At 49.5% G+C, this 25,026-nt stretch overlaps 16 protein-coding genes across 16 annotated transcripts; 9 read left to right on the top strand and 7 right to left on the bottom strand.

Annotated features, from left to right (window-relative positions):
* Window positions 1–827: 827 nt before the first annotated feature.
* FMAN_05041 (uncharacterized protein) lies at window positions 828–2,099 on the bottom strand (the record flags this gene model as incomplete). The annotated part of the gene is made up of 1 exon (XM_041828179.1): window positions 828–2,099. The coding sequence occupies one exon, from the start codon at window positions 2,097–2,099 to the stop codon at window positions 828–830; it is 1,272 nt and encodes a 423-aa protein (XP_041679067.1).
* Window positions 2,100–2,567: 468 nt separating this feature from the next.
* Window positions 2,568–4,475, bottom strand: FMAN_05042 (uncharacterized protein; the record flags this gene model as incomplete). The annotated part of the gene is made up of 4 exons (XM_041828178.1): window positions 2,568–4,039; window positions 4,092–4,174; window positions 4,229–4,377; window positions 4,461–4,475. The coding sequence occupies 4 exons, from the start codon at window positions 4,473–4,475 to the stop codon at window positions 2,568–2,570; spliced, it is 1,719 nt and encodes a 572-aa protein (XP_041679066.1).
* A 461-nt stretch (window positions 4,476–4,936) lies between these two features.
* On the top strand, window positions 4,937–5,916 carry FMAN_05043 (uncharacterized protein; the record flags this gene model as incomplete). The annotated part of the gene is made up of 3 exons (XM_041828177.1): window positions 4,937–5,254; window positions 5,321–5,756; window positions 5,807–5,916. 3 exons carry the CDS (start codon window positions 4,937–4,939, stop codon window positions 5,914–5,916), a joined length of 864 nt encoding a protein of 287 aa, XP_041679065.1.
* A 253-nt stretch (window positions 5,917–6,169) lies between these two features.
* FMAN_05044 (uncharacterized protein) lies at window positions 6,170–7,224 on the bottom strand (the record flags this gene model as incomplete). Its single annotated transcript, XM_041828174.1, has 3 exons — window positions 6,170–6,304; window positions 6,354–6,946; window positions 6,996–7,224. 3 exons carry the CDS (start codon window positions 7,222–7,224, stop codon window positions 6,170–6,172), a joined length of 957 nt encoding a protein of 318 aa, XP_041679064.1.
* An 861-nt stretch (window positions 7,225–8,085) lies between these two features.
* On the bottom strand, window positions 8,086–8,949 carry FMAN_05045 (uncharacterized protein; the record flags this gene model as incomplete). Its single annotated transcript, XM_041828173.1, has 1 exon — window positions 8,086–8,949. The coding sequence occupies one exon, from the start codon at window positions 8,947–8,949 to the stop codon at window positions 8,086–8,088; it is 864 nt and encodes a 287-aa protein (XP_041679063.1).
* A 1,035-nt stretch (window positions 8,950–9,984) lies between these two features.
* FMAN_05046 (uncharacterized protein) lies at window positions 9,985–10,884 on the top strand (the record flags this gene model as incomplete). Its single annotated transcript, XM_041828172.1, has 1 exon — window positions 9,985–10,884. One exon carries the CDS (start codon window positions 9,985–9,987, stop codon window positions 10,882–10,884), a length of 900 nt encoding a protein of 299 aa, XP_041679062.1.
* A 46-nt stretch (window positions 10,885–10,930) lies between these two features.
* Window positions 10,931–11,764, bottom strand: FMAN_05047 (uncharacterized protein; the record flags this gene model as incomplete). Its single annotated transcript, XM_041828171.1, has 1 exon — window positions 10,931–11,764. The coding sequence occupies one exon, from the start codon at window positions 11,762–11,764 to the stop codon at window positions 10,931–10,933; it is 834 nt and encodes a 277-aa protein (XP_041679061.1).
* Window positions 11,765–12,669: 905 nt separating this feature from the next.
* On the top strand, window positions 12,670–13,230 carry FMAN_05048 (uncharacterized protein; the record flags this gene model as incomplete). The annotated part of the gene is made up of 2 exons (XM_041828170.1): window positions 12,670–12,799; window positions 12,881–13,230. The coding sequence occupies 2 exons, from the start codon at window positions 12,670–12,672 to the stop codon at window positions 13,228–13,230; spliced, it is 480 nt and encodes a 159-aa protein (XP_041679060.1).
* Window positions 13,231–13,384: 154 nt separating this feature from the next.
* FMAN_05049 (uncharacterized protein) lies at window positions 13,385–13,891 on the top strand (the record flags this gene model as incomplete). The annotated part of the gene is made up of 1 exon (XM_041828169.1): window positions 13,385–13,891. The coding sequence occupies one exon, from the start codon at window positions 13,385–13,387 to the stop codon at window positions 13,889–13,891; it is 507 nt and encodes a 168-aa protein (XP_041679059.1).
* Window positions 13,892–14,111: 220 nt separating this feature from the next.
* On the bottom strand, window positions 14,112–15,182 carry FMAN_05050 (uncharacterized protein; the record flags this gene model as incomplete). The annotated part of the gene is made up of 1 exon (XM_041828168.1): window positions 14,112–15,182. The coding sequence occupies one exon, from the start codon at window positions 15,180–15,182 to the stop codon at window positions 14,112–14,114; it is 1,071 nt and encodes a 356-aa protein (XP_041679058.1).
* A 114-nt stretch (window positions 15,183–15,296) lies between these two features.
* Window positions 15,297–17,796, top strand: FMAN_05051 (uncharacterized protein; the record flags this gene model as incomplete). Its single annotated transcript, XM_041828167.1, has 4 exons — window positions 15,297–15,572; window positions 15,623–15,717; window positions 15,775–16,783; window positions 16,831–17,796. 4 exons carry the CDS (start codon window positions 15,297–15,299, stop codon window positions 17,794–17,796), a joined length of 2,346 nt encoding a protein of 781 aa, XP_041679057.1.
* Window positions 17,797–17,805: 9 nt separating this feature from the next.
* On the bottom strand, window positions 17,806–19,783 carry FMAN_05052 (uncharacterized protein; the record flags this gene model as incomplete). Its single annotated transcript, XM_041828166.1, has 4 exons — window positions 17,806–18,605; window positions 18,650–19,055; window positions 19,103–19,314; window positions 19,366–19,783. 4 exons carry the CDS (start codon window positions 19,781–19,783, stop codon window positions 17,806–17,808), a joined length of 1,836 nt encoding a protein of 611 aa, XP_041679056.1.
* Window positions 19,784–20,085: 302 nt separating this feature from the next.
* On the top strand, window positions 20,086–20,886 carry FMAN_05053 (uncharacterized protein; the record flags this gene model as incomplete). Its single annotated transcript, XM_041828165.1, has 1 exon — window positions 20,086–20,886. One exon carries the CDS (start codon window positions 20,086–20,088, stop codon window positions 20,884–20,886), a length of 801 nt encoding a protein of 266 aa, XP_041679055.1.
* A 752-nt stretch (window positions 20,887–21,638) lies between these two features.
* Window positions 21,639–22,106, top strand: FMAN_05054 (uncharacterized protein; the record flags this gene model as incomplete). Its single annotated transcript, XM_041828163.1, has 3 exons — window positions 21,639–21,657; window positions 21,713–21,941; window positions 21,992–22,106. 3 exons carry the CDS (start codon window positions 21,639–21,641, stop codon window positions 22,104–22,106), a joined length of 363 nt encoding a protein of 120 aa, XP_041679054.1.
* A 373-nt stretch (window positions 22,107–22,479) lies between these two features.
* Window positions 22,480–23,740, top strand: FMAN_05055 (putative high-affinity nickel transport protein nic1; the record flags this gene model as incomplete). Its single annotated transcript, XM_041828162.1, has 2 exons — window positions 22,480–23,251; window positions 23,304–23,740. 2 exons carry the CDS (start codon window positions 22,480–22,482, stop codon window positions 23,738–23,740), a joined length of 1,209 nt encoding a protein of 402 aa, XP_041679053.1.
* Window positions 23,741–24,044: 304 nt separating this feature from the next.
* On the top strand, window positions 24,045–24,919 carry FMAN_05056 (uncharacterized protein; the record flags this gene model as incomplete). The annotated part of the gene is made up of 3 exons (XM_041828161.1): window positions 24,045–24,099; window positions 24,160–24,789; window positions 24,837–24,919. The coding sequence occupies 3 exons, from the start codon at window positions 24,045–24,047 to the stop codon at window positions 24,917–24,919; spliced, it is 768 nt and encodes a 255-aa protein (XP_041679052.1).
* Window positions 24,920–25,026: the final 107 nt, after the last annotated feature.

Raw genomic sequence — 25,026 nt, 5'->3', positions numbered from 1 at the left:
CGTAAATACCATGCAAACCAATATCAGACTAAAAACTGGGCGTTTAGAAAAGGTGGATGTCGACGTGCCGACTTGCCGGGGTCGATTGGGCGCGATCGGATACCGGCACGGCGCGGTGAGATGATGCTATTTGCCCACTTTTCCCTTCTCTTCACTCACTATCCTCACTGTATTTCGTTTATATTTCCAACCATCGGCATATATATTTCGCATTTCGAGTCATGGGCTGGGCATCACTCTTTCTCTGGAGCCGATATCCGAATCATACGTGTATTCGCTTCTTCCTGAATTACGTGGCTGAACTATCCGCATATGTTGCTTGCAGCCTCAAACAATAGTCCACGCGCCTAGCTGACGTACGATTTGCATACATAGCATTGTTTCTCTTATTTCCTAATTCCATTGCATGTCACGGGTTTCTTCTCATTCACTAAAGGGATCGACTGATACCAATAAACTCAAACGGCTCTGACGGCACATCCGAACCCCTTGAAACATTTCTTAGACCTTTTTGTTTATTCTCCGCCAACGTACCTACGTATGCACTGACTGACTAATGATTCAGTTCCGTATCAATCAATCTAATTTATCCCCGGTTGATCCTGATCCAAAACTCCGTTTCACCGAACAAATTCAAATTCAAAGTCACGAATAACTTTTCTAGTCTACTTCGTACATACATACTTGATGCCGTTTCCCGTGCCGTGCCGTCCCATCCATATCTCGGTCCGAGCGTCTCTCGCCTACTCTACCACGGTCCGCATGCAATATCATCATGCCCTTGACTTACACGCGTCTTCCCACTGTGGATATCGTATCGGGGATCCTCAGCGCTCAGAGACGGGCTGATCATTTGTCGACATCTCGTCGCTATCGTCCTGATTCATAGAGCTATGCGAGGCATTGGATGCCGAACTTGACGCCTCTCCTGTCGCCGAATCTCCCGCCATATAGTCCCGAAACTGCTGGGGCATTGCGCCGATGCTATATCCCAGATTCACAAGAGCCGCAAAGTCAAATCCTTGTTCAAAGCTGCGAGGTGCAGCTGGTCCGGCCGCTTCAGCTGTCGCTGGAGAAGAATTGCCCTCCCGTGCTAGAAACTCAGACCAGTGTCTGAGTTCGTCAGCATCTGGTGGCTGCCTGTCATCGTCCTGAGCCCTTCTTTCTCCTCCTACCTCTGGTCCCCAAATTGCTCGGACAATGGGGCTCACATTGTCGGGTCGTGGTGCTGCTGCATTTGCAGGTGCAACGCCATCCTGGACGTCAAACTGATTGGCATAGCGAGGATCCAGTGGATTAAACCGGACTTCAATACTATCACCCACCCTGAGCATAAAAGGATCTCGAACCAGATGAGGGACACCAGCAGGAGTGTTTGCACGAGGCTCCGGGTCATCGTCCGAGTCAAAGCCGATAACCCCCACACGACGGTTTTCCTGACGTCTGTTGTTCTCAGCGTACCATGGATTCGCCTGTCGCAGTGTATTCCCCCGGCCAAGCGTCACCATGCGACGACTCTCCATCATGTTTGAAAACTCCTGCATGATGGTGTCGGAAATCGCTTCTTGAACCCTGCCCTCCGTAGCAACACCGCCATACTTCTCAATATCATTAACAACATGGTAGAAAAGGCTGACAAACCCAGGCTCCATGTCATCTAGATTACGAGGCCACTCACCATTCTCAACGGCCTCGTGGAACTCAACCTCAGCTTGACAGTCAGGACACAAGTCTGGAGTGCCCTCGGGAATACCTGGGGGAAGACTGTATCCTTCGCCGTTCTTGGGGATAGTGAGGGGGATCGCGTTTACTTCACAACGACTGCACATGAGAGTGGTTCGGCACGCAGGGCACCGGCTCCCCAACTCACTCTGCTCCCATTTTTCACGGCATGGATGGCAGAGAACATGACCGCAGAGCAAGACCTCAGCATCCAACTCACCTTGGGTAGGGAAAGATTTCACTGGGAGTGGCTCCATGCAGATGGGGCATTGAGGTGTGATAGCCTGGTTGTCAGAATTGGTGTTGCTGCCCTTGTCTATAGCCTGTTTGATAGTTGGCCAGAAGGCTTCGGGGAGAGGCTTAGAAGGATGAGACATGTCGAAAAGGGGTACTCACCAGTGATGACTGACCGATGAAGTGAGACGAGATGTAGTTCGTGTTGTGTAGACTTACCTTTTGTGTTGGTGATCTGTTTTTTGTTGTAAGAGTTACCTGGATGTGGAGGGTGAGAGGGTAATGATGATGAGATGAATTTGCTGCAGAGTTGGCATCAAATCATTTCATTATATAGCCTCATCTAATGCAGTGGCTGAAGTCAAGCGCATTCAATGTTCACGGTCCATATTGTGAGTTAAGCTTGAACTGTGACTCTCATGGCGTTGTTTTGCCTTCATTTGGTTCGGCCAGAACAGTGAAGTCCTGACCGTTTGAACAACCTCTGTCGTGAACACTACCCCGGCAGGGGATGGCAATGACGAGGAAATAAACGACTTCGGACACAATAAGCGCGCCAATGAGTATCAATTGATTCTATCCTTCATCAGAAATCTATCTATGCAGATGCCCTACTTTTCAGCCTCCTTCACCTCCTCCTCTCCCTTCCGCCTCTCAATCGCAATAATCTCCTCCACGGTCTTAGTGCTCACTCCATCGCCAAAGTACCTTTCCGACAGCTCCACACAGCGGAGGTTGGCGGACAATTTATTCATCGTCTCCATCCACTCATCTGTAGGGTCACTATCGTAGACGATGCCACCGCCGGCCTGCATATATGCCACGCCATCCTTGACGAGCATGGTCCGGATGGCAATGCACGTGTCCATGGGTCCTTCGTCGACGAAAACCTTGTCCTCAGGCTTGCTGCCCTCGTCCACGCGCACAATGTCGTATCCAAACCATCCTGCAGCTCCAGCATAGATACCCCGCTTCTCCTGCTCCAGGTCGTAGATGAGCTCCATAGCTCGGATCTTGGGTGCGCCAGAGACTGTTCCCGCGGGGAAAATGGAACGCAAAGCATCCCAGCGTGTGCACTCGGGACGCAGAACTCCTGAAACCTCGGAGGTGATGTGCTGAACATGGGAGAAGCGGTCAATTCTCATGAGCCGGTCAACCTTGACGGTTGTGGGGTGGCAGACTCTGTTCACGTCGTTGCGGGCGAGATCTACCAACATGACGTGCTCAGCTCTGTCCTTCTTGGAAGCCAAAAGCTCGGCAGCGAGTCTATCGTCCTCAGCGGCATTCTTTCCACGGTGGATTGTACCGGCAATTGCGTGGTTGACGATACGGGGCCTTGATCGAGCTTCGGCAGCTGAGTAGCCAAATCGTGAGTCAGAGGGTAATGGGGCGTATCCATCAGTCTTCATCAGACACTCCGGCGAAGCACCAACGATGTGAAAGTCGGCGCATGAGAGAAAGAACACATAAGGCGAGGGGTTGAGTGTTCGGAGAGTTCTGTAAATGTTAAAGGGGTGAAGTTTGGTGCTTCGGCGGAACCGTTGTGAAGGCACGGCTTGAATGATGTCTCCCTTGACAATGTATTTCTTGAGCTCCTTGACGAATGTCTCGTATCCTTTGCGGCCAACGTTTGACGAATATTGCTGCTCTGACTCTGATTGCTCACCGAGAGTTTGAGCAGGTAAGGGAGTCTCGGGCTGGTAGATGATGTCGAGGGTCTTTCGGAGTGTCTCACGGGCCTCGTCGTAGGCAGGTTGAAGATCGTCAGAGGGGCTCTTGGGCAGCTTCATATGTGTGACAATTGTCAATGTAGAACGGAAGTGGTCCAAGGCGACAATTGTGTCAAACAGCATGAACAAAGCCTCGGGAATCTGGAGGTTGTCTTTGAGTGGTCGCTCAGTCTTGGGCTCGAAGTATTTGATACAGTCATATGAAACGTATCCAACGGCACCACCAGACAACTTTGGAAGCGCCACCGAAGGAATATCTAGAACTCGATCATTGGAAAGTTCGGTCGCTAGGGTCTTGAGAGGGTCGCCATTATGTTCGTAGCCGTCACCAGTGGCCAGTACTTTTCGCGGGTCTAGAAGAGAGATTCAGAGGATGTCCAGCACAGGAGTCTCAAAGAAGCTTACTAGCGCCAATAAAACTATATCGTCCAACTGTCTCTGTGCTTCCAGTCGCACTCTCGAGGAGAAATGAGTATTCGGCAGTTGCGCTGTAAGAGGTGAGTCAGAGGGTAGTTCGGCGGTGGAAGCATTGTAATCTTTACCCCGATGACAGCTTAAGATAGATAGCTGAAGGAGTCAATAGATCGGCGGGAGCAGAGGCGCAAACGGGGAGAAGCGTGGGTTGGGTCGTGGGAGTCCATTCTTGGTTGAAGGCAGCTCGAGCTTCATCGGCAGTTGGCCGTATATCGAGCTGGTGTTGAAGGTTAGTATGGGCCATTGCGGAAGTCTCGGTGAAGCTGATTGATGGCGATTGCAATAGAGAGGTATTCTTACATGTGCTGCACACATCCTTGTAGTGATTATCCCCGAATGTCACGACAGATTGGTGGCTTGAGGACAAAGAAGGAGAACAATGGAAGGGCTAGTTGGTGGAAAGGTGTTTGCTTCGGAGTCACTTTTTATCGATTGCCAAATGAAGACGACTCAGATGTTAGTGGGGGTGGGGCACCGATAGCGGCAGGGTCGGCAGTTCCTGAACGGTCGGTGTAGGGTAGCCATGATGATCATGCAGTGATGCCTTGCGCACGAGGCACCATCATCAGCCAAGCTCACTTCCGCATTCGGATTAGCCTGGACCCGAAGCTGCCCACCAAGGCTGAGGTGGATCTCACGTTTACGCGAATCCACACGCGCTCAGGAACCATCATTTGAACCATCTTTAAGTCACTGATTTCGGCACCAATTCCACTCGTTTCAAGCAATTGAACTAATCATTCCCTTATGACTCGACTTCTAATTCATTAGCAACCATGCCTACCGTTCAGCACGAGGACTCGGTCGAGCCCACCGGCGATGTTGAGATGTCCGAGACCCAGAACACACAGGATACTGCGCCAGAGGCTACCCAAGAGGGCGAGGAGAATGAGAATGCCGACAACACCGAGCTTCCTTTCGCCAACTCTGAGATCGCAGAGCCTAGAGTTACCTTTGCAAATTATCTCATGAGCCCAATCGTCACCCTCCTCATCGGATCTGGCGACCAATCTATTCTCTCAGCACATCAGGGACTTTTGACACAAAGTCCCTACTTCAAGGACATTTGTGATAGATTTGTCGAGGACAGCAGCGTTAGTGCTCCAGAACCTCTGCGCGAGCGATATCTTGCCTTGGACTCCTTCTAACCCCACCTACAGCCTCGTCAGATTGAGCTTCCCGACTACGATATCGAAACCGTCGGCAGCTTCCTCGAATACCTATACACAGGCGAATACTTCCCCAAGAAGCTTCCCGGCCAGCGCGTCCTCGAGTCCGACCCCTCAGTACCCTCGGTTGACAACAGCGGCGACCAGCTCCTCAAGCACGCCCGCATCTACACCCTCGCCGAGAAGTTTGGCGTCGCCGGTCTCAAGGGCCTCTCGAGCTCCAAGATCCACTGCGTCAACTCCACAGCCAAGGGCGAGATCGCATATGCTCGCTACGTCTACGCATACACCAGCAACGACGACACCACCATCCGCGCCCCCGTCGCAAGCTTCTGGGCCACGCGCTCGCACACCCTTCGCGCCGAGGCGGAAGAGGAGTTCAAGGCTCTGTGCTTGGAGCACCCCCAGTTCGGATACGATGTTCTCAGTATGTTCGCGGGCTTGGAGAGAGGAGATTTTTGTGTTAACGGTGTTCAGCTCGCGTCTTGGACGACAAGCTCAAGAGGGAGCGCAACGACAAGATGCACCCTGCCACAAGCAGCGGACGAAAGCGTGCCCGTCACAGCAGCGGATCGCGTGCCGATTAAAGAATCACGCATTGCAAGAATTGGGACGGCGATATATGGATCATTGGTACCTACTGAACATTGTTTCTTTTGTTTCCTGGGTTATTTAGGGGCGCGCATTTGTACTGTAACACTACATGGGATCTACACGAGTGCCGTCGGCGGTCACTTGCAAGACTTGGTAATGGGGGCAAAAATAGACTCTTTTGAGCTATTGAATTCTTGTTTCTCAACTGAGCTCCACCGTGTACTGCCTCTGTCGTCTGTTTCTGACCTAGTAAGAGTAAGGGTCAACAATAAGTTCTGCCAACAAGCCCTCCTGGTATGAAAGACCATTATCGACCTCCCGCTTCACTCGGTTGTACTGAAGATAAAGCGGGACTTTCCCCTTCATCGACTGATCCCAGGCCTAACAGCATTAGAGACAGTGAACTCCAGAGGTTGTGCAAATTACCCACCATATGCTCTGGTCCATGCAGGTGGTCCTCAATATCCTCACCAAACGCTCTCCCGTAGCAAGGCAAGTCCAAGACACGGCACACGTGTATCTCTTCCTCATATTCGAAGTCGACGAAAGAGTTTGGGAGATGCTTGTACAGTTGCTCGAGAGTATACTTGGTGTCCTCTTTCGCCATCACTTCACTCTTGGGCTCGTCGTATTTATTCCAGCGTTTGATTCTGGCGCTGATGAACTCGGAGAGTTTCTTCATCTCTGCAATGTTCTTTTCTGTGATGTTGGCTGGGGTTTCGTCTCTGATCTTGTTTGCTTTCTTGACCTTTAGTGCTTTGATCAGGGCGGACCTCTCCTTGGAGAGACCGACTTTCTCTTTCTTGAGTTCATCCCTTTCCTTTAAGAGACCATCAAGGGTCTCTCTCTTGTTCTTGTTCCTCTTGCCGGCTTTGTAGATGTCGACTTTGCTGGCACCTTTTCTGGATAGCATGGCCATTTCCCTGTCGAAATTGTACTTGGGTTTCTTGGGCTGGGGATCTTCGCCGTCTTTGTCATACTCAAGTTCAAGCTCACGGATCTCTTTCTCCATTTCTTCGTTTGCTGTGCGAGTAAGTCAGGCGAGAAGAGAAACGAAAGAGGAGATACCTACGGATAGCCACAAGACACTCGCGAGTGCAACTCTTGCATTTGCTTGGATCGTCATCTGGCTTCTCTATCGCCGCCTTGCTGTTTGGATATCGCAGTATGGGAAGCTTTGGATTGTGACGAAAGTAAATCTTTCCGTTTTCATCGCGCCAGACGACTAATGGTTCAGGTTTGGGCTCAGGATCTGACGGCTCTGGTGGGCGAGTGATGATTTGGATTGTAGGTTCATGCATGGTTACGCAGGCGGAGGATGACGAGTCGAGAGTATGGAGTTGTTGATGAGAGAAGAAAGGTGATATGATGAAGTCTAAGAGACGGGATAGGCATGTGCGAGAGGAAAGGAACAGAGTAAACAAAGGATTAACAAATTTGTTTGGTGATGAATCACGGGCTGCCACTGGCAAGTGTAACTTGAGCTATCAGCGTTGCTGGCCGTTCGACATCAGATGCGATTAGCCATAAATACGCATGAGAAATGAAATCCGACTTAAAAGGACGGAAATCAATGTAAAGAAAGAAAAAGAAGATAAGGTAACTGGATGGATAATGTAAGTAATTGCCTGCTAAAAGGTGTTTTTGTTGGTAGGTACTTTACTAAAACACCATGCGCATCTCGATGCGCCAAATCAGGACAATATATTCAGTAACTACTCAAGAGTAAAAAACTCACAGAAATACATTGAAATCTTCTGATAGTTATATTTGGTCCAGAATCAACTCATTCTGCGTTGTCCTCGTCTTCAAATCAAGCAATCACAGTGACGACAGATGCATTTATCTCAGGTACTGTCGTAGTCCCTAAACAAGTTTGATATTTCTATACCGATGTCCCCCGATATGTTGAAGTTCATAAGAATTATCACGATTCATGCATGGTAAAAGTGTCATCAAGTTGTGGTCTAACATCCAGTTTTATTTCCTAAATCTGACTACCTTAAGCTCAGGACCAGTCTGTATCGTCATCAATCATGATACCACAAATTGCAAATACAAAATGCCAGTCATAAAAACAAAGAGACCTAAGCGGCTCGGTTCACAGTCCACTGTTGAGCTCTAAAACATGACAACTCCTCATACACTCATCAACCAACATATCAGATAGATGATTGTCGAGAGAACACACGACGAAAGAAGCCCTGTGTCTTGGGCGCCTGGGGAAGTGGCTTCATAGTCTTCATCAAGTAGAGACACAGACCTACATTAGAAAAATCATGCGAAATCCAAAAAGTCTTGAACTTCAGCACCCAAACCTTTCTATAGGCTTCCCAAATAGTCTTCAACTCCTCTGGAGTTTGGAGTCTTCGGACGCGCTCACAAATAGGTCGCTTGGGGTTTCTAGAACCATCCATGTACAAGAAACCGCCAGGGCGTCGGTCCAAAAAGCCAAGGGAGATGTATTGGTGAGTGGACTCGACCTCATTTTCCCACTTGTAGATACCGGTGTACTGGGTCATCTCGGAAAAGGTATGCTGGATTTCACATCCGGCACATCGAGCGTAGATGAAACCGCCCTCACTCAGAACAAGAGGGACTTGAGAGTAGTCGGCGACCAAGTGTGGGATCCGTTGACCGTGGCATAAGTGCCCGCACTCAGGATGATACATGATCGCAGTGTTGCAGACAGGACACGAGTAGGACTCTCTTCCTCGAAACTGTTCGGACTGTCTGTCAAGCCAGTTCATGAGACAGCTGCCGCCTACCATATGGCCACAGGGGAGGATTTGGGCGTCATGAGAGATTCTGCGACCTGTTTTCGGGATCCAATGGATGGAACCACTTCCGGATCCTTGCGTCGACATCTGCTCTGTGCAGATGGTGCAGGTCAGATCGATGGGGCAGAGTTGCTGGGGATCATTCTCGACTGCCTTTTTGAAGGCTGGCCAGTAGATGTCAGTGATGGGCATTGGATCACTGCGGATTGCGTCGATGATGGATCCAGGATTCATGACTGGATTCATGGTGGGCATGATGAAGGGTGTGTGATCTAGAATAGATGAGATGATCTAGGATCGAGATGGAGAGGATATGATAAGGAGGAAAAGATTACACTTCATTTCTACGGAATAACGTTTAGTTTATATTCCGTTTACTTTTTCCATTCACTTCGAAGGCTGGAGTGCTGTTCATCAGATATGGTCGTTTCTGCCACTGTTGTAACTCGATCACTGCCAGAGCACAAATGAACATTTAGCATTAAATTTGGCGCTGCCAGTGTCATTACAGATATAAATTCATGCTTAGCGATTGCGATCAGAAGTCGGGTTGGATGACTTACTGTCAAAGCGTGCTGGACGATTGAAGCGTGGTTACAGGGGTCAACACAAGACCTTTGAAGTGGGTTGCAGGAGGAAGATTTCGGCCAGCTGAAGAGCAAGGCTCTCCAGCTGAATTGAGTGCATCTAGGTTCAGGCTGCAATTGAGGCAGCTAACTTAATGATATTAACTTAATGAAGCTTTGCCACCTAAGAGGCAAGGAACGTTTAATTTATGGTAGACTTTGGAGATACTTGGATACCTTTCGAGGCTGATATGTAAACTTAAGGGAAAAAAAAAAGAAAATTCATGCAGGGGCATATGGAGGTGACGAGACGAACTTCTACACAATGTGAAGCCCGAGTACCGTTCGTATGCAGCAATGGCCTTGCCTTTACTGGCACTCCCCGAGTTTTAGTATAAAACATATGTTTAGCTACCCGGGGCTGTATTCAATATTGTTCTTTGTCTGCCACTGACACAGTAAGGAACAACACATTGTCAAGATTGTTCGGCATAGTCAAGGGGGACTGAACAAGAACAGCCTTTGTCAACGACTGTGTTCGCCAGTATCTGATTGACACTGCCGAACAGCAACAGACATTGAATCAGTAGATCAAACAGCTAAATAAACATAATTCCCCTCAATTGCCTTCGATAAGAATACCTCTTCCTCTAGATTTACTGCATTCTCCTGAACTTATCATCTTGTGCCCAACTAACAAGAACCACCATTTGTCATGTCGTCTACACCCGTCGACAACAAGATGTCCCTCAACAGTATCATCCACCATGATCCCGAATCCAACAGACCAGCATGGACTACACCATTCTGGCCTCGCCTCAGAGATTCCCTTATCGAAGACCCAGAGCTCTTCAACCATCTCCGTCTCGAGTGCGGAATCTGTCTCAATGACATGTCCATCTTTCGCCACGACCACACCTTTAGTCCCGATGAAGGCTTGACCCATGAGGAGAAAACCAGGTCCCACCGAGCTTGCATCTTACCTTGCGGTCACATGTTTGGACACAAGTGTCTCCACACCATGATCGACGAAGCCTTGAAGGAAATGGAAGAAGGACAAGTCCCCATCTTGACTTGTCCATCTTGCCGAGAGGTTTTCTCTCCTCACAGAGACTGTCCTCATCCCCACTCAGGTAAGTTCATGCCGACCACAATGGAGGGCGTTTACAGAATCCCGCCTACGTTCTCAGAGAGTGGTGTTCTATCGCATAACTGCGGTAATTGTATGGCCCTCGAGGCAATCTCCTCGATCGCAGCTCTAGTCCCCATCTTCACACCCCTACTGGAACTCACAGAGAGAGAGACGCTCCTCACGCACGGCATTGCTGGGAGCTATAATTGGGTTACAAACCTTGCAGATGACCCAACTATCTACGATGAATTTGTGCGGGAGATTCCTCTGGGGGATGAGTTGCAGCGGATCTGCGATCAGATCTCGGAGCGTCTGGCGCAGATCGCGAAAAAGAGATGGTACTCTGAGGACTTTGACGGGAGGTTCGAATTCAAGGTCATGCTCAAGAGGGACACTCGTCCCAGAATGAATGACTATTTGGAAGCTGTCGAGGTTTTGCAGCAAGGGCTAGCGAACGGCGACTTGGTATTGAGGCTGGAATAGGAAGTATTTTTTCTTTTCTAGATACCCGAATAGATATTGTTTTTGTCTAATCTGTGTGTTCAAAGTCGACGATTAAGCCGGGAAGTAGCTCGATGGACTTGGGGCTCTCATTTGTGCCCAGGAGTGTCAACTTGATCTCTGCCTTGCCATTTCCACCTTCGAGTTTCGATAGGACGACCTGGTTACTTCCTGGGTTAGGACCAGCTGGAAGATCGTATGGCCATGAGTACCCATCCGATCCAGAGGTTGCGTTCTGGTTGTGAATAGCATCGTAAATAGACTTGTATGTCGCAACATCCTTCTCAGGAAGTAGAACAGTGACCTTCGATACGCCCTTAGCATGCGAAGGATGTTTGGTATACTCATGCAGCCCATCACCACTCTCAGCCTTAAATGGCGATCGCAAATGCCTCTCAGTCTCATCAACACACCAAAACGGCACCGTCCCAGGAAAGATCCTCCCGCCCTCCGCATTCAACGCCACTGAAACAAGACACTTCATCAAAACCCCATCAGGTCTATGTCTCTGCAGCGAAGTGAGATCACCATACGTAACACCATTCCCAGCATCAGCCACGCGCTTCTGCAACTGTGCGTAATCCGCCTCACTGGGCAGTGTATGAGCCCAATCTGCGATCTTCCCCTCTTCGAGGTTTCCCCAGCGGTGAGAACGTCGTTTCTCGGGGTCTACGCCTTCGACGAAGGCGATGAACTCGAGATATGTGCCGTCGGCGAGATGGATTAGTTTGTTGACTGTGAGGCCATCTGCGTGGGCGCCTCCGTCGATTACGAGGAGGGAGTCTTTGAGGGATTGGGTTACGGTTTGGAGGGTTTGGTAGGAGACCAGAATGGCGAAGTGGTCGAGAATTGGGAGTGACATTTTGAGTTGTTGATGTGTTGATGTGTTGTTTGTGGTTATGTTGGATGAGAGTGTCGATTTAAAGTTGTTACAGACCAAGACATTGCGGGGGTTCGGGGTTGGTTCGGAGGAGGTGCATGACAAGCTTGGCTTGGCCATGATTGACTTCATCGTGCTTGTTCAACATAAATTAAAATCTAATAATAAGATGTTAATTTGGTCAAGTCTTGTTGATTTATGGTATCGTACAATACATTCCATGTATCAATGTTTTGAGCTTCTGTGCCGAAGCCTCATCGGGCCCTCGACAGACATCCCGAGCCAGACATTGAACACCAGTGCGCGCCACTTCAGGTCGGTCGAGTTCAATTCAATGATACTCAGAAATTATTTGGTAAAGTTTCGGCGTCTCACTCACGTGCTGTTGTCGTACCAGTATGAATGACTACTAATATGGCCACTGCGATACTAAGTGCATTTCTTCGGCCTGCGACATCCACGGAAGGTCAAGATTGTGCGCCGACCTCCCGAGAAACAACTACCGATGACAAATCAATTATGATTAAAGTAAATATGGAGGGTCTATGCATCCTCTGTCAGCTTACACGGCGCCTAAGTTCCGTCAGCCGATCATCCCGTTAGTGAGAGAGAACTGTAGTGTTAGGCAATAGTCATTGAGGCACCAGACATCTCAGCATCATGTCGAATCGTCTTACACGTTTCGAGGGTGGTCAAGGTTCATTCAATAAGCACTAAATCCTACGCTGCAGTCAGCGGTCCGGACTCACTAGTATCAGAAGCGAATATGTGAGATTGTGCCGGACGAATAGAGCAAAAGGTCGCGAGGTTGGTATATATACTGGCATTATGTCCATCTAGTTATTTCGAGGATCAACATCCCATTGTATCAATCGTTAGCCAGTAAAATGACAACCCTATACCAACAAAGCGTTCCTGTGCTGGTCAAGTACCTCAAGAACTTGTCCTTCATGCTCCAGAAGGGTGCCAAGTTCTGTGACGATAAGGAAATGAAGCATGAAGACCTTCTTACATACCGTCTGATTTCCGATATGAGAGGGTAAGTTACCCGAATCTCATGCGAATCCCGACTAACACTCGTTAGACTACCCTACCAAGTCCAATCCTGCTCCAACACAGCCAAATTCCTCGCCTCCCGTCTCGGCGCACAAAACATTCCCACATTCGAAGACGACGAGCAAACATTCGAACAGCTCCAAGCACGCATCGCCCGCACAATTGAGGTTCTGGAGGGTGTAGACCCTGAAGTCATCAACGGTAAAGAGAATGAGGAGATTATAATGGAGAGTAAGATGGGAAACTTCCGCTTCACGGGCCAGCGATACGTGAGCGAATATGTAATCCCCAATTTCCACTTCCACCTCACAAGTGCATATTGCATCATGCGCACACAGGGCGTTCCATTGGGTGCGTTTGACTACCTGAAGGATGTTTTTGAGAAGGTTTAGAAGTTGGTATGCGAGAAGAGAGGATATTCATCAAAGGAGGGGCGGGAATTGCCCGATGAGGAAATTTCTCTTAAAGAACTCACTAGACAAACCTATCAAGAACAAGACTCATAAACAATTTCACAAAAACAGTCCCAGTTTCAATATCTTCAAAATGTCTGAGCCGCCGTCAACTCGTGTTCAAACCCCAGATGTCGACTCCTCAGAAGTCCAAAGGACCGCGCACGTCCAATCCCTCATGGATCGTCTCCGCGCCAAAAGCCCCATCTACAACTTCATCATGTCCTCGGCGCAACTCATCAGCACAACGCAGGGCAGCGTCACAACACGCCTCGTTCTGAACGAGAACCATCTCAACAGCAGTGGAAACTTGCACGGCGCTGTATCAGCTACCATCATTGACTTCACAACTGGTCTGGCTATTGCGAGCTGGGATTTGCGGGACACGACTGGTGCGAGTGTGGACATGCATATTAGTTATCTGAGTGCGGCGCGGTTGGGGGATACGGTTGAGATTGTTTCAACGGCGGATAAGGTTGGGGGCAGCGTGGCGTTTACGTCGATTAGGATATCAAAGGTTGAGAAGGATGGGGGGTTGAAGTTGGTTACGCTTGGGCAGCATACGAAGTATGTAAAGGGTTCGCAGCCAAAGACGCAATGAGACGCAATGAGACGCACTGGATTAGAGGGTTAGAGCAATCCAATACAGCTAAATAGACTTGTTTGCTCTGTTGAGAGGAAAGGTAGTTCCTCACTCGACGACCGGTGCCAAACATATAAGAGAAAGGTGTTATACACATAGATTCATCACATTGGGCTTCTCTCTTAAAACAAATGATCTCCAATTTTCACAATGCTATCAAAATCCTATAATTACATACTCAAAACTTCAGCGGCTCTGCCCCAACTTTCTTCGCCTCAGCATTCAAAGCATCAATCTCAGCTTGCACAAGTGGGATGCCAGTCCTCTCCCTCTCCTTCTTAGCCAACTGCTCGATCTCACCTGGGAAATAAATCCTCTCAACCCCAGCAGCCTTTTCTGACCCAACAACACGCTCGTAAAGATACTGCATCCTCTCTCTAAACTCATCCAAGCTCATAAAGAGGTCAGGCTTGATGGCTACCAAGAAGTGGCCAACATCTGCAGGTTTGGAAGGATCGTAGGGGCCAGTGACATGGCCAGCGAAAGCTGAACCTGATAGAACTCCTGAGAAGACATCCATCATGATTGATAGTGCAGAGCCCTTGGGACCACCCATTGGTAGCATGACACCACCGAGAGCAGTTTCGGGATCATCTGTTGGGCGACCCTCAGCATCAAGGGCCCAGTCCAGCGGGATCTTCTCGCCCCGTCTCTTCGCCTTATAAATCTTCCCCCTCGCAGCCACAGAAGGCGCCATATCAAGAATGAAGTTTTCCATAGGTCCTTTACCAGGCGCGCCACAAGCAATAGGCGAAACACCCATCAGCTTGCTCTTTCCACCGAACGCAGGCAGCGCAGGACTTGAGTTCGTAAACACCAAACTCATCATATTCGCATCAAGAGCCTGCTGCACGATCCAAGCACTCATACCGAAATGGTTAGAGTGCTTGATACTCGCCATACCAATGCCAAACACCTTTGCAGACTCTATCGCAGCAGTCATGCCCTTGTGAGCAGCTACAAAGCCGAAGCCGTTCTGGCCGTCGACTTGAGCTACGGCGGGTGTGACTTGGGTGAGGATGGGCTGGGCGCTGGCGTTGAGGACGCCTTGACGCAGACGCTCCATGTAAGAGGGGATGCGGTTCATGCCGTGGGTGTCTACGCCGCGGAGATCGGCGGCGACTAAGCAGCGGGCGATGATGGAGGCATTCTCGGAGGGGATGCCGTTCCCTTTGAGGACGTCTTCAACGAAGCGTCGTGCTTCGGAGGCGGCGACTGGGAACTTCTGGGAGTCTTGGTTTTCAGCCATGATGGAGTAAACAATTCAATATGAGCTCAATCTAGTGTTTTAAAGACCACTGAGATGTTTTGATACTTGTTGATTCTGATGTTTAGCGATCCTCTCCATTCTTTTAATACTCAGATGTCACCGGAAATACGAGCGGGGAAGGCCCGTTCTCTCAAAGGCGTTAAAGCGGCATCTCCCCGCTCGACGGATTTTTGCTATCCTCCCATCTACATCCCTTACACTCAGCACATCATTGCATGCCGAGAAACTCGATCCGTTACCGGCAGAATTACGAAAATGCCCGGGGCGAGGAATTCCAATGGGAAGCGACCCCATCAGGCCTCTTTGCCCGACAGGAGTGCCCCTAGGACACGCATGGCCTGTTCTCGGTGTCAACGCCTGAAAAGAAAGGTACGTTATGCACCAACTTGGGATATATCGATTTTTTAAGCCGTTTTTAGTGTAATTTGGAGTTACCGACCTGTAGCAATTGTCGTAGCGCTGGCGCTGAATGTGTTGATGGGAAATCATCCCGTGCTGATGCTGCACCTCGACAGTATGTGGCTGTGGACCATTTAGAGCCTCTCATGATGGTTGCTAATTGACGATCTAGATACATCGCATCTTTGACGAACCGGATTAACTGGCTAGAGTCAATTATCCGATCGAATTGTCCCGACGTCGACCTATCTCAAGGTCCTCCCGTCAATATAGGAGAATCCTGGAATGACGCCAACTCCGAAGTTACAGACAATTCTGTTCTACTAGCACCTGAGCCCGTTCAACAGAGCTCTGAGATCGTGCGAAACTCTGAAAATGAGCCGCCGGTATCTCAGCCAGAAACACAGCCGGTAACCTCTACTTCGGAGCCCACAGGAGCCAGTGCCATGACCCACGAGATTGGGCTGGTTTCCCTTGCCACGAACCAAGATCCACGATATATCGGCCCATCCAGTGGTTATTTCCTAGCACGGGTTTTGCTAGACTCAGCCTCGAAATCAGACGATAGCGTTGGTCGCGCGAATCGTAATGCTCCGTTCCCTATAAGACTGGTTGAAGCTCTCCAAGGGCCACTTCCACTCCCGCCCAGAGACACGGCAATGCAATTGTGCGAGGCATACTTCAGCGCTATCAACTTACAATATCCGATTTTACATCAACATAGGTTCTATGACTATCTGGATATGGCTTATGATGAAGAGAGCCAGGACCCTGCTGCCCACTTCCAAGTCTTCATGGTTCTGGCGATAGGATCTGCTGTCCTCTCTGCTCGAACTAGAGCTCGCATACCAGCAGAGTCATATTGTCTCTCAGCACTACAATACCTCGATGAACTAAATGTCGAGAACTCGTTGAAGGGCATTCAGTGTCTTGTCTTGCTCCTCATCTTCACCATACACAGCCCGTGCGTTCGCCTCAATGTCTGGTATCTCAACTATCACTGCATCGCTGCCTTGGTCGATCAAGGTCTCCAAAGGAACATCAGCATGGGACCAGATTACAGTCTGCTTAATCAGGAGATGCGAGCCAGGATCTTCTGGGTCATTTACTCCTTCGATCGCATCATTGCGACAATGATGGGTCGACCAATTGGACTACGTGATGAAGGGTGTGAGCTCCGTGTAAGTTTACCAACACTGCTGAATCATGACACAGACTAACGAGAAAGATGCCGATGGGTCTGCCCGACGAGCAGCTTGTTAATCAGAGGCAACAAGAAATCACCGAATCATCCAGTAACATGGTATTTGCGATTCACCTATTCGAAGCGGCCAAACTCAACTCGGAGATCAAATACATCGCGCAAAGCATCATAAGAGACACGCCAAGATATGCTTATCCTAGAGTGACTGACATCAATGACTGGCAAAACGCCATGCTTCAGCGACTGGACGAGTGGTCAGACAAGATACCAGGTGTTGATGACCCTGATGTGTTGTATCTGCGAACGACTTGCCAGCTCCGATACCACGGTTTACGAATGCTCCTATTGAGGCCCAGTCCTGCCATACCCAAACCCCCCAAAGATGCTTTGATAAAGTGCCATCAGAGTGCTCGTGAAAGCCTACAGCTATTTGACCTATTGTATAAGAAAAACCTGCTTGTTCATAGCTGGACTACGTTCCATGGACTTGTTCTAAGTTCCATAACTCTGTTGTACTGCATTCAGTCAGTGTCAGAAATCGCCCGCTCTACGGGTGTAGACGCTTTCATGTCTGACCTGAGCATATCCCTCAGCATTCTGGGTGCGACAGGTGAGCATTGGTCTGGCGCCAAACACAGTCGCGACATATTGGATAACCTGGGCAAATCAACTGTTCGATATATCCGAGAGAAAAACAGGCGATCGGAGGGTTTGCGCGACCGCTCTGCGCCACAGGTCAATGAACAAGTGATTGATCCTACACTCTCCACAGATGCATGGGAGAGTTTGGGGCAGGAGTTCAACAGCATCCAGGGATCTTCTTCATCGCAAATGAATATTGACGACGACATGGGTTTCATGCAGAACCAGTTCTACGAGGGATTACTTAACGAGACATTCGCGGAATACTTCGAGCCCACCGAGTCGACAAATCTGGATAACATTGTTCGCGACCTGTTCCAAGGCCTTATTCCCACAGACTCAATCTAACCCCATACATTAGTCCTGGGACTTTTGTGGCCCTTCAGCAGTCAAGAAGTCAAAATCAGCACCTAGCTCAGCCTGATTCACGCTGCGCATGTATAAGCCCCGATAACCTCTCATTCCTTCTCGCTTCACCCACGGTGTTGCAGCACCCTCAGCTTGCTGGAAGGTCTTGAGTCTCTCCTGGATCCTCTTTGATATTTCTTCGTCGGATAGATCCACAGAGAGCTGCCTCTTTTCGACATCCAGTGTGATGAGATCTCCATTTCGGACAATACCAAGCGGGGATTTGGGGTCTGCTGATTCTGGGGAGATGTGCAGTCCGATTGTTCCCCCTGCTGTTCCACTCATGCGACCATCTGATAGACGCAACATATCCAATACTCCTTGGGAGGCAATCTTTCTTGGGATAGGGATCATGCCTGCCTCTGGCATACCGGGGTTTCCAATTGGGCCAATATTCTGCAGGACCAGGACACTGTCGGGTGTTACATCCAGATCAGGATCGTCGATTCTCTCTGCCATATCCGCAGAGTTTGCGAAAACGACGGCCTTGCCGGTGTGCTGTAGTAGCTTTCGGTACTTCGAAGCACTGGCTTTCATAATAGCGCCTCCTGGGGCTAGGTTGCCTTTCAACACTACCAGAGAAGACGCTGGGTACAATGGCTTATCAAATGGTTGAATGACACTTAGTTCTCGAGGAACTGGAATGAGAGAGTTGTGGGCAATTTCTTCTCCTAGTGTTCGGCCGGTGACTGTCAAGGCATCGAGATGAAGTAGAGGCTTGAGTTCATGGAACAAAGCGAGCATACCACCTGGACTTGTTAGTCTTTACTTCAAAACAGAATGAACGGCATACCTGAGTTATGGAAGTCTGTCATGTAGTTATCACCACTTGGCTTCAGATCAACCAGCAACGGTGTCTTACGGCCAATCTCGTCGATGGTTTCCAATGTTATCGTGCCTGCAACTTTGGGATGGCGCCCAATGATTGCCATGAGATGAACCACAGCATTCGTTGAGCCGCCGATTGCCTGTAGTACAGTGATGGCGTTTAAGAACGACTCCCGCGAGAGTAAAGCTTGTGGCCGTAGGCGTTCAACGTCTTTGCAAGCTGCAACGGCTAATCCACCTGTGGCTTCTGCAATTCGTAACCTTGTCGCCGATACAGCTGGGGCCGTGGCGCCAGCAAAAGGCATCATGCCGAGTCCAACGAGAATGGAGGCCATGGTAGATGCCGTGCCCATAACACCACAAGTTCCTCCCTGCTATTGTTAGATTTGATGCCATGAGCTGAATGGTGAGAACTCACAGTTGGTGCTAGTTCATCGTTGATAGCTGAAATATCTTCAATGTCAAGAGTGCCGGCTCTGTACTTGGCCCAGTTGTTGCGGCAGTCTGTGCAAGCTCCGATGCGTACTCCGCGATGACTACCGGGCATCATTGGGCCAGTGACTAGATGGAGGATGGGCTTGTTTGCCGAGATACCTCCCATCAGCTGAGCGGGTGTAGTCTTGTCACATCCTATTCTGGTCAGCATCAACCTCATTCAGTATACTTCGAAGGTCAACATACCACCAATCAACACAACAGCATCACAAGGCTGCGCCGCAATCATCTCCTCCGTATCCATACTCATAAGATTCCTCAAGTACATACTCGTCGGCGACGAGAAGCTCTCATGAATACTAATCGTAGGAAAGTCAATCGCCAACCCACCATTGAGCTGAACACCTCTCTTGACAGCATCAATAAGCTGAGGAATATTGGCATGGCAGGGATTGAAGCTGGAGTATGTATTCACGATTCCAATGATGGGACGTGAGAGGGCATCCTCGCTGTAGCCGAGAGCTTTGATGAAGACTTTGCGGAGGAAGAGGGAGAAGTGAGGATCGCCGTAGGAGGCGAGGCCTTGGCGAAGGCCGACCTTTGATGTGATGGGTTGGTCGAGGTCATAGTCTGGGTTGACCACTGGTTTCTTGGGGTCTGACATTTTGATCAATGAAGTTGAGGAGGGATGATTACAGGGGATGATATATCGGCCTATCAGTGTTTATGTATTACTCTCCCCCGTGGCGATGATCACATATCGGCGTTGGAGGTGCAGACGGGGTGACCCCGCGTCGGCCATCACGCAATATTGCCGACGGAGCACTTACACTTACACGACAACGGGAGAATCCCGCTATGCACCAACCTAAGTAAATCCACAGATATAATAATAAGAGGACGTCGGTATGATGGATGAAATGGCTATTATTGGTATCCTTTCCTTGTTTCTTTGAACTGCTCATTATGCTCAACCTTTCAAATAAAGTTGCCCTCATAATCGGTCTCGGCCAAACAGGCACCGAGGGCTGGGGAATCGGTGCAGCATGCGCCGTGACCTTGGCACGACAGGGAGCCATCATCTTTGGCGGAAACAGAACAGTCGCTTCAACTACAAAGACAAAAGAGACTATTGAAGCAGAGGGTGGAATATGCGATATCGTCGCTACAGACGCTACAGACTCAGCTTCTGTAAAAGCGCTCGTTGATGCGTGTATGAAGAAGCATGGACGGATTGATATCCTTTTGACAAGCGTTGGACAATCTCAACCTGGAGATCCTGCTTCTATGAGTGAAGACGTCTGGGACTCACAGATGGACATCAACCTCAAGAGCGTCTACCTGGCCTGCCACCACGTCCTCCCAATAATGGAATCTCAAAAAAGCGGTTCAATAATCTGCATCTCCAGCATCGCAGGACTCCGATACATCGGCAAACCGCAAGTAGCCTACAACACGGCCAAAGCCGCAATTCTCCAGTTCGTCAAAGCCACAGCGATAATCTACGCCTCCAAAGGCGTGCGCTTAAACGCCGTGGTGCCTGGGCTGATGAACACGCCGTACACGCGGAGTCTGGCGGAGAGGTTTGGGAAGGGGTATGAGGAGTTCTGCAGGACGAGGGAGGAGCAGGTTCCGATGGGGAGGATGGGGGATGCGTGGGATGTTGCGAGTGCGGTTGTGTTTTTGGCGGCTGATGAGGCGAGATATGTCACTGGGCAGAAGATTGTGGTTGATGGGGGGATAACGAGCTCGACGGGGAGGGCTTAGGATGAGGGGGGCCATGTGAAGTGTGGAAAGTAACTTTTTGTGATCTTCGGTTGAGTTTTGATAAGATCAATTTGAGTTAAGATGAAGTTTGTAGCTCTTGAGTCATGTAGATAATCAGGCTGCAATGGGGTATCTGGCTCAGCCACCGAAACTACATGATGACCGAGATGTGAGAACGCCTTATCCAATGAGCCTGTTGACTACGTGTATCATGCTGGTCTATCTTGTTTGTATTGGTGCACAAATGTCTGAAAGTTTCGGTGTCTCTTGCAAGTATTCCCGTGCCTATGTCAAATGACAGCCATTGTTTGAACAGAAAAGAAGGCCGTGGATACGGATAGAATTTCGAGGCTCAGGGCAGAATACTCAAAATAAAATAATTTATTAATGAGGGTGAGAATATTTGCAATATCTGAAGATGCCAAACTCGAGGTCTCCAATTCTGCGTGTTGGTGAGTTGGCTGCATTACCTACCGTTACACTTACACCAACTGTGATCTAATCGGCCTTGGATAGCTTCAGCTTCTTCAGATAAATTATAATTTACCGTCTCCGGGAGTTGCTTACCGATTCCGTGTGTACACCGACGGAATTGCGTAGGCGGCTTTCCCCCGTTTCTCGGTCCACAGGCGGCGCAAGCCCGTCCGTTGGTGTTATCAAGCCGAGTCCGTCCCGATCCATTTAAACGGTCCCAACCATCACCACCACCAGATCGATAAACCATTGGTAAATCATCACTCACTCATTTCACAATGACAGTCGTTCATATTGGTGCGTCCCCTCTCTCCACTCAATAGTTATTCCCCCTCTTACTTACGTGTCACAGTCCTCTTTAAGTTTCGCTCCGATGTCGACGAGTCACATCGCGACAAGTTTGTCAAAGAACTCAAAACCCTCAAGAAATTATCATGCGTCAAAGATGAGCGTCTTGTCGTGGGTGGTCCATCTATTACGGATCCGATTGCGAGGAGTAAAGGTTTTCAGATATGTCTGTTGAGTTTCCACCACGATAAAGCTGCGCTGGCGGCGTATCAGGCGAGTACTGAACATCACAGGTGAACCCACCTCCCGATTGTCCAAAAGAACAGAAACTGATGAGTCACAGGGTTACAAGTCAATATCTCTGGCCCTTTGCAGAAGACGTAACGCGCTTCGACTTTGAAGTCGCAGAGGAGGATGAGGATACGTTTGAGAAGAGCTTCAACTTGTCTGGCCAATAAGCATACAAGAGACTTACACGGAACTTGTCCAATTGTTTGAGCATTACTCATCAGAATGGATGCGATAATGCAGACGCAGATTCACCCCGCACCGAGATAACATCGGCGGCCGGCGGCCAAGGCTTGACCCACCCCGCACTACTACACTACGGCCCGCCGGCTTTTGATGATGCTAAGACGACGACCTGTGATGGTCTAGAATGTTTGTGGGGTTAGGAAAATATCAGCCCTTTTTCTTTTATTCACAGCTTCTTCTTTGTGCTCTCTCATTGCTGTTTCTGTGATTCTTTGTCAGTGATTGTTTTTGGTGAGCTCAACACCATCGTTTGTATCATCACTTTGCTACCAACTCATTCACCATCTAGCTTTCACTATGCCTCGCTTCACCATACCTCGCATTCAAACCCTCGGCAAACCCAAGTTTCTCAATGGAATACCGAACAATAGTATCTTTGCTATAGCGACTCTCATCGCCGTCAATGGCCTGGTATGGATCGCTGCAGGCATTGTTCTGCACTTCCATCCACGCCTCATCTCGCCAGCTGCCCTCTCCTACGTCCTTGGTCTTCGCCATGCTTTGGACGCAGACCACATCGCGGCTATTGATCTGATGACACGTCGTCTCATAGCATCAGGTCAACGGCCTGCGACAGTGGGGACATTCTTTTCATTGGGGCACAGCACCATCGTCATAGTAACATGCATCGTCGTCGCAGCCACGAGTGGCGCTTTGAGGGAAAGGTTTGACGGGTTTCAGCACGTGGGAAATATAGTTGGCACGAGCGTCAGTGCCGCATTCCTTATAATTCTTTGTATAGGAAATGGCTGGGTTCTGTACAAGCTCATTCAGCGCTTACAAGCAATTCTGCAAGAGCGGAGAGACCAAGTCCGACTTGAAGGATTTGTCGAAGAGGAGACGCAGATACAGGATCACTTTGCTCTGGAGGGAGGAGGCTTCTTGACGCGTGTGTTCAAAAGGCTATTTCGTGTTATCGACAGGCCGTGGAAAATGTACCCCCTCGGTGTAGTTTTTGGTCTTGGGTTCGATACAAGCTCGGAGATTGCGATACTGGGGATTGCGAGCATTCAGGCAGTACAAGGTACGAGTATCTGGTTAATTTTAATCTTTCCGATTCTTTTCACAGGTGAGTGGCGATGTATCTTCATTGGAGTTGGAGGTTTACTCACGCACGATAGCTGGCATGTGCATGCTCGACACCACGGACGGAGCCCTCATGATGGCCCTGTACACGTCGAAAGCGTTCTCAAGAGACGTGGTTGCTATCCTGTACTATTCCATCGTCCTCACAGGAATTACAGTCGTGGTCTCGGCATTCATCGGCATCGTCCAGGTTCTCTCCCTAATACAGAACGTCGCAGACCCTCAGGGGCGGTTCTGGGACGTCGTTTCCTCAATCGGCGACCACTTTGACATTGTCGGAGGTAGCATCTGTGGTGTGTTCCTTATCGTGGGTCTCGGATCAATATTCGCATATAAACCTTGGAGGAGGCACGTGGAGAGGCAACAGCAAAGCTTGATTCAGGATCCGGAGCCCTCTTTGGACGCTCAATCACCTGCGCCTTCGGCAGAGCGTGAAGATAATGGATTTGTTCAGGCACAGAGAATTGTTTAGCTTTCGTGCGTTTTCTCTTCAAGTTGCGCGATTGGCCGTGGGATTTTGCATCTTCACGGTTACTGGGTGAAGATTGTGGTGTTGAGGCTGCGTTCACACTCTAATCGGCAAGTATGAGACTCTATCCTGCAAGAACGAAGGAGAGACTGCTCCGTACCTGCGAAACCAATGAGGTATAAGAAGGGGCTTGATCACCCTTTTTTGTTCCTCTTGTTTCTCCTATCATATCATCGTTTTGGCGAGTTTATCATCATTGGCTTTGGCAAATCCATCGATATCGATATCAATGTCAGCATCAATAATCATGGAATCAGAAGCGGCACTTGGTACACTACCGGCTGCCTCTATAGGTGAACTAGGTAAGTTTGTTAATTTTCGACCTACACTCTTGCCGACTACAACTGACAAAGTTAATTCAGAGTCTCAAGACCTACGGGACCAATTGAGCAACGATGTTATCCGCAGTTTCGGCGTCGAAAACGGCAATGCCCTGCACATTTCCATAGATGACCACCCCATCACGTTGCCTCTCTTCTCGCCAGAGGAAATCTTCACCAACCCATCGACGTACAGTCGTGAGGAAACTATCGACTGCCTACAACGAGGTATCGGTCAATTCTGGGCTGATGATTTGGCTGCCCAACAGATGGATGCCGGTACCAACATGCAGAACCCTCCTCAAGAGCAGAATTCCTCTCAAGAACAGAGCCCACCTCAAGAGCAGAGCTCCCCTCATGCTCCAAGTGCCACACCTGAGGTCAAACCCATACCTCAGGCCAAGGCTCGGGGTGTAAAGAGAACGAGGGCATCTGAACCCGAGTCTCGAGCTGCAAAGCGACCTGGCAGGAGAAAACGCCAGCCCGCGACCAAGGAAGCGAAGTCTGAGGAGCCCCGTCGTTTGCGAAAACTTCTACCGAAGCCTCCTCAGCCAAAGCTTGATCAACCATGCGCTTTTTCACCAATGGCCCATGTACCTCATCAACAGGAATTCCAGGCCAATGGGCGAAGCGCATATGGTATGGGCGCTCCTGCCTTGGTTGCTGCTAATCGTCAGCCCGCTTTCCATTGTAATGGGGCGGTGATTCCTGGGATACAGCGTCCGGATCATGGTTCTTGGCAGACGCAGATGAGTATAGATCCTCGCGGTTTTGCGTTTTCTGGCAACGCGAGTGTCTATAAGCCTTCCTCAGTGCCACTTGAGCAGCAGGGGACGACGGGAAGCATGCTTCCTACGCCAGTGCCTTCTCCTGGCCAGATTCCTTACCCTATGCCACCTCAACAGCAGG

This window comes from Fusarium mangiferae, assembly GCF_900044065.1.
Source record: "Fusarium mangiferae strain MRC7560 genome assembly, contig: FMAN_scaffold003, whole genome shotgun sequence".
NCBI lineage: Eukaryota > Fungi > Ascomycota > Sordariomycetes > Hypocreales > Nectriaceae > Fusarium > Fusarium mangiferae.
Note: the sequence above shows the minus strand (reverse complement) of the source record. Positions and strands in the feature narration are given on the sequence as shown.